Genomic DNA, 6832 nt, shown 5'->3' with positions numbered 1-6832 from the left:
CAGGAGAGTGGTCTGTCCACAGGGAAGCATCCCGGTCTTCACCTTGGCCTTCTCAATGACCATCCATGCTGCGAGTGGTGTAGTTAAGGTTGCCTTCCAAGGACAGTGGCCTTCTGCCGTAGCAGCCATGGTCTGTGGCTGGTTCCACCCTGCCCTTCTGTCCTAGTCTGACCCAGCTGGGGTGGCTCTGTGGCCGGGGACAGCCCACCCGTGTCCACTGTGAGAAGTAGAGGCTGTATCTAGAGCCCCAGAGACACGGGTGTTCCCTCTTGGGTTCTGCCCCTCTCTTTCAGCTCGAAGTCTGTCACCTGCGCCATGAGGACCTGGTGGCTTTTGCTCGCCATTGGGATCTGCGCAGTGGCCATAAACTCGCAGGACACGTGCCGGCAAGGGCACTCTGGCATCCCTGGAAACCCTGGTCACAATGGCCTGCCAGGAAGAGATGGACGAGATGGAGCCAAGGGGGACAAGGGAGATGCAGGTACTCACCCCTGGTGGCTACGGCAGCTCTCCACGGTCCCATCATTCCTCTGATCTCACTCATTCATTCATCTGTCTAGTTCCCCACCTCTCTGCCCACGCACCTGCCAACACCTCTTAAGGACCTACCTCCTGCCAGGGTCTGCTCAGCGCTGGGCTGGGGTGCAGGACAAGGGCGACAGGACCCTGCCCGTGGGCTTTCTCACTGTGAGCATAAGTCTGACGCCACCAGGCGTTTTTGGTATTCTGTGATGTCACAGGTCTTCCCGCCTCACGACAGGTATGATGGGTCATTGGTGCCATGAGGCCAATGGGGGGATGTGGCTGCCCCTTCTTTGGCTGTGACACTCAGCTACAGACTAGGCGAGGGTCAGCACCTCACCGTGCTCTAAGGCAGGTCACACAGAGTGACAAACACAAAAGACGGCCACCTACAGCCATGCGGCTGCCACTCAGTATCTATGATCTAAGTTGGGACCTGCCCCAGGGTTGGGGATCTGGGGACGGGACCCGGCCTTGACTGTGAGGTCCCACACTTAAGACGGAAGCAGAGTGAGCCATCCGGGTGCAGAAAGGAAATGTTTACGCTTCTGAGGACGTGGTTGGAGATAACCTGGTGTTTCTTTCTTTCTTTTTTTTTTTTTTTGTTTTGAGTCAGAGTCTCACTCTGTTGCCCAGGCTGGAGTGCAGGGACACGCTCCCAGCTACCGCAGCCTCGACTTGCTTAACTCAGGCAATTCTTCTGCCTCAGCCTCTCAAGTAGCTGGGACCACAGGCATACGCCACCACATCCGGTTAATTTTTTGATTTGTTGTAGAGACGTGGTCTCGTCAAGTTGCCCAGGCTGGTGTCTAATCCGTAGGCTCAGGCAATCCTCTCGCCTCTGCCTCCCAAAGTGCGGGGATTACAGGCATGAGCCACCACGCCCAGTTTGCTGTAAAAAATTATATACATACAAAAAGAGAGAGAGGATAGACACAGAATAAAGAGAACTAAGACAAACACTCATAGATCTGGCGACAGATTTATCTGGCTGTGCCCTGCTGAATACCCTCCCTTCTCCATGTTATCCGTTTCACATTATTTATCTATTTATTTATGTTTTGAGTCAAGGTCTCACTCTGTGGCTCAGGCTGGAGTGCTGTGATGTGATCCCGGCTCACTGAAGCCTCAACCTCCTGGACTCAAGTGATCCTCCCATCTCAGCCTCCCGAGTAGCTGGGACTACAGGCACATGCCACTATACCTGGCTTTTTTGGGTAGAGACGAGGTCTTGCTATGTTGTCTGGGCTGGTCCCGAACTCCTGGGCTCAAGCAATCCTCCTGCCTCAGCCTCCCAAAGTGCTGGGATCACAGGCTTGAGCCACTACACCTAGCCATCAAGTTTTACATATACCTAAAAGCATACGTTTTATAAATACATGTTCTCTGTATGTAGTTCATACATGTTACATATCACATATTATCTCTTCCAAGGATGTCCAACCACATTGCTCATGCTATAAATTCCCTTTGTCTTCATCTGATTCTCTTGAAGTGTATTTGTACGTTTCATAACACACGCGATTTTCTCATGTTACCTGCGCATCCTTTGGAAACACAGGTGTGCATTGGTTTGGGTCTGTGTCACGCTTTCCGACTTGGGGTTGGTGTCCTGAAGGCCTGCAGGACACTCTAGAGGGTGGAGGAGAGGGGACCCAAGCAGGGTCACCAGAAGGAAGCCTGTCCTCCAGGAGTGACCAGAGGGGGCCAAGAGTGAGGACGAGGGCTCTCAGTGCAGGGATGACGCCCCCCTGAGGTCCCACACCGCCCCCCAGAACCCTCTCGGGAGCATGGGTGTCACGACAGGGACAAGTCTGCCTGGGTCAGTCCTGTCGGGGGACTGTGAGCTGCCACCCCCGCCAGTCAGCACAGCTCAAGGTCAGGGTCCCTGCTGGGTGCCCCATGGCCTGGCGCCCTCCTCCTGCCCGTGAGACCCTCGAATCCGGGCTTGGGGCGGCAGCACCAGCACTCGGTGTGGCTGGCAGGCATCTCTCACCGCGGCTCCCGGGGGTCGCCTCTGCTCCCTAACCCATGGCTTGTGCCACCACTCCGTGGCGCTGGAGAGACCCTTCTGGAACCCCCCTCCATCCCAGCCTGTGTTGCACGGCCAGGCCTCCGTGTGTACCTGGGAGGCCAATGAGCCTCCATGCCCCCCTTTGTGAGAGTGATGGGGAGGGGCAGGGGAGAAGCCCCCCCTTACGCCTCCGATGCCTGGGTGTCCTCCCAGGTCCAAGTCACGGGCGAGAAACGGCCTGCATGGTCGTCCGTGTCCCCAGCCCCAGCGTCCTGCCCTGCTGTCTTGGTGCCCGGGGAGTGACCCGTGGCCTTTGATGACTCGTGGACCCACGTGGCCCCGGGTGCCCCTTGTGCCCACCCACACTGAGTGGGGGTGGGCCCCAGGGCGGGGTCGACCCGTCCATCCCCTCGACGTGTGATGCTGACGGAGACCAGGGCCAGCGGGGTGGGAGTCAGAGTTCAGTCCCTGCCTGCTTTCTTCTTGTTCACACAGGAGACCCAGGACGTCCCGGAAGCCCAGGGAGGGACGGAACCAGTGGACAGAAGGGAGACCGAGGTCAGAGGCCAGTTCCTGCTCCCCGGGTTCTTCTGAGCCACCCGGGGTTTGGCTGTGCTGAGGGCAAGGCCTTGAGGAGCCGCCGAGACGCTTCCTGCGGAGGGGACCCAACCCTGACTTCCCAGAGGCTCGCGACTAGTGCAGGATTGGCAAGCCCATCCTGTAAAGGGGATAGTGATCCTTCCAACTTTGTGACCACCCCTCACCTCTGACATAAGTTGGGGCTTGCTCTCTTGCCCAGGTTGGAGTCCTATAGTGTGATCATAGCTCACTGCAGCCTCGAACTCCTGGCCTTAAGTGATCCTCCCACCGCAGCCTTCCAAGTGGCTGGAACTACAGGTGTGTGCCTCCACACCCGGCTAATTTTTTGATTTATTGTAAAGACGAGGTCTTGCCAAGTTGCCCAGGCTGTTCTTGAACCCATGGGCTCAGGCAATCCTCTCATCTCCGCCTCCCAAAGTGCTGGGATAACAGGCGTTAGCCGTCACGCCTGGCTAATTTTTTAATTTATTGTAGAGGCGAGGTCTTGCCAGGTTGCCCGGGCTGGTCTCCAACCCCTGGGCTCAGGCAATCCTCTGGCCTCTGCCTCCCAAAGTGCTGGGATTACAGGCACAAGCCACCACGCCTGGCCTACGCGTGACCGTTTAAACACACAAACCACTCTTAACTCGGGGGCTGTGTAGCAGGTGGAGCCAGGGATGGCCATGGCCGTGGCTTGCTGAGCCCTGCGTTGGGAGTTGAGCATGAAGGGCAACACTGAATTTAGACTCAGGTGTCGGCGAGGTGGCATGGAGGAGGTGACGCTCGGGTCGGGCCAGAAGGACAGGGAAGACTCTGGCAGCTGGAGGGGCGGGGAGATGGTCGTCACTTGCGGACACGCGTTGTCATCATCTTGTGCCTTTTCGTGCATTTGCGCTTTTCCCATGTCAACTCACGTAACACACTGACCCCCCAGGCTAGGTGGTGTTATTGTCCCCATTCCACAGACACGGAAACGGAGGCCAGAGGCTCACTTGCTTGCCTGATGCCCTGTGTGCACCAGTCGGGGACAGGATGGAGACTGGCCTCCACTCCAGACTCCACGCTCACAGCCCGCTCTGCAGGCTGGGCGGAGGTGACAGGGGAGCAGCCAGGGCTCTGTAGAAAGAGGAATCGACTGGGCAAGGTGGCTCAGCCTGTAATCCCAGCACTTTGGGAGGCCGAGGCGAGAGGATTGCCTGAGCCTGGAAGTTTGACACCAGCCTGAACAACTTGGTGAGACCTCGTCTCTACAGTAAATCCCAAAATTAGCTGGGCAAGGTGGCACATGCCTGTGGTTCCAGCTACTCGGAAGGCTGAGATGGAAGGATTCTCTGAGCCCAGCAGGTCGAGGCTGCGGTGGCCGGGAGCATGCTACTGCACTCCAGCCTGGGGGACAAGAGTGAGACTCCAAATAAAAAAAAAAAAAAAAAAAAGAAAGAGGAATCACGTGCTCTAACCTGGAGGGTGGGCAGGCCGGGTGGGAGAGCAGTGAGCGCCATCCTGAAGCCTTACTGTACCCTCACTCCAGTGAGGAGGCTTTCAGTGGGTGCCACATAACCTGGGCCGGGTGTCGGCTGGTCTTCCCCGCTCTGAAGAGTGTTTCACTCAAGGTTGGTGTGACTTAGAGGCCCACGTGGCAGCCCAGGTGGTAAAGAGCTGTCATTTCTAACGGGAGCCCTGACACTCATTTCATGAGACGAGTCAAAATGTGTTCTGGGGTGCGTGTGTGTAATTTGGGAACAAATGAGTTTCAGACTCTGAGCTTATACTGAACCTGTCTGCTACTTTAATTTGTATGCTCAGTAATAGAAAAAAACATGCACCTATAATCCTAGCACTTTGGGAGACCAGTAAGGGAGGATCACTTGAGATGAGGAGTTCGAGACCAGCCTGGACAACATAACAAGATCCTGTCTTTCACACACACACACACACACACACACACACACACACACACCCCTAAAAACAATTAGCCAGGTGTGGTGATACCTGTAGTTCCAGTTACTAGGGGGGGCTGAGGTGGGAGAATCGCTTGACCCCAGGAGTTGGAGGCTGCGGTGGTGAGCTGTGATCGTGCCACTGCACTCTGGCCTGAGGATAGAGTGAGGCTGATAATGGTAATAATAGAAAAACCTAGCCAGGCACAGTGGCTCACCCCTGTCATCCCAGCACTTTGGGAGGCGGAGGCGAGAGGATTGACTGAGCCCAGGGTTTCGAGACCAGCCAGGCAACTTGGAGAGGTCTCGTCTCTACAATAAATCAAAAAATTAGCGGGGCCTGGAGGCGTGTGCCTAGTTCCAGCTACTTGGGAGGCTGAGGCAGAAGGATCGCCTGAACCCAGCAGGTCGAGGCTGCAGTGGCCAGGAGAGTGAGACTCCGACTCAAAAACAAAAAAGAAAAACCAGAGTTGTTCACAGGGCACGTTTCACCAACCCTCTCTTCTTCTCTCCTTCTCTATCTAGGAGCAGATGGAAACGTGGAATCAAAGGGCATCAAGGGTGACCCAGGCTCGAGAGGGTCCCCTGGGAAGCATGGTCCCAAGGGACTGGTCGGACCCATGGGAGAGAAAGGTCTTCAGGGAGAGCCTGGCCCTCAGGGGCCCAAGGGGGACAAAGGGGACGTGGGCCTCACGGGTCCTCAGGGCCTCCGGGGCCACACTGGGCTTCAGGGTCCCGTGGGGGTTCCTGGCCCCGAGGGCCCCCCTGGAAAGCCTGGTCCCAAGGGAGAAGCAGGACCCGTGGGGCCCCAGGGAGAGCCCGGAGTCCGGGGAATACGAGGCTGGAAAGGAGACCGGGGCGAGAAGGGGAAAGTCGGGGAGACGCCGATGCTGCCCAAGAGCGCGTTCACGGTGGGCCTCACAGTGCTGAGCAAATTCCCCCCGTCCGATGCCCCCATCAAGTTCGACAAGATCCTGTACAACGAGTTCAGCCACTACGACGTGGCCACGGGCAAGTTCACCTGCCACGTGGCCGGGGTGTACTTCTTCACGTACCACATCACCGTGTTCTCCAGGAACATCCAGGTGTCCCTGGTCAGAAACGGGGTGAAAGTCCTGCACACCAAGGATGGCTACATGAGCTCCGAGGACCAGGCCGCGGGGGGCGTGGTGCTCAAGCTCAGGCTGGGGGACGAAGTGTGGCTGCAGGTGGCAGGTGGCGAGCGGTTCAATGGCCTGTTCGCCGACGAGGATGATGACACCACGTTCACTGGCTTCCTCCTGTTCGGTAGCTCATGATGGTGTGGAGTGTGTGCGTCCCCATGGCAGTCGCCGGATGTGTGTGGGAGGACGCCCCAGAGGGTGGCACCATGTTCACACCTCTAGTCACTGCCATGAGCGGAAAAGGAGACACAGGAGAGCCATTCCTAAAATGGGTTCTTTCTTTCTCTTTTTGTTTTGAGTCAGAGCCCCACTTTGTTGCCCAGGCTGGAGTGCAGTAGCATGCTCATGGTCACTGCAGCCTCAACCTGCTGGGCTCAGGGGATCCTTCCGCCTCAGCCTTCCAAGTAGCTGGAACCACAGGCGTGCACCACCACACCTGGTTAATTTTTTATTTATTGTGGAGATGAGGTCTCGTCAAGTTGTTTAGGCTGATCGCGAACCTGTGGGTTCAGGCAATTCTCTCACCTCAGCCTCCCAAAGTGCTGGGATTACAGGCATGTGCGACCACGCCCGACCATTTTTTTTTTTTGAGTTGGAGTCTCACTCTTGTCGCCCAG

At 56.8% G+C, this 6832-nt stretch overlaps 1 protein-coding gene across 1 annotated transcript in view; it reads left to right on the top strand.

Moving 5' to 3' along the window:
* Window positions 1–315: 315 nt before the first annotated feature.
* LOC103262398 (complement C1q and tumor necrosis factor-related protein 9A) overlaps window positions 316–6832 on the top strand; it is a 13478-nt gene continuing 6961 nt past the window's right edge. The window contains exons 1-3 of the mRNA XM_008060025.2: window positions 316–481; window positions 3032–3094; window positions 5578–6339. Coding sequence (XP_008058216.2) covers window positions 316–481; window positions 3032–3094; window positions 5578–6339 — 991 coding nt within the window. The remainder of the gene's footprint in view (window positions 482–3031; window positions 3095–5577; window positions 6340–6832) is intronic.

Source organism: Carlito syrichta, unplaced genomic scaffold, assembly GCF_000164805.1.
Source record: "Carlito syrichta isolate Samal-C Ts95f unplaced genomic scaffold, Tarsius_syrichta-2.0.1 Scaffold304477, whole genome shotgun sequence".
Taxonomy (NCBI): Eukaryota; Metazoa; Chordata; class Mammalia; order Primates; family Tarsiidae; genus Carlito; species Carlito syrichta.
This window is presented reverse-complemented; position numbering and strand designations above follow the sequence as displayed.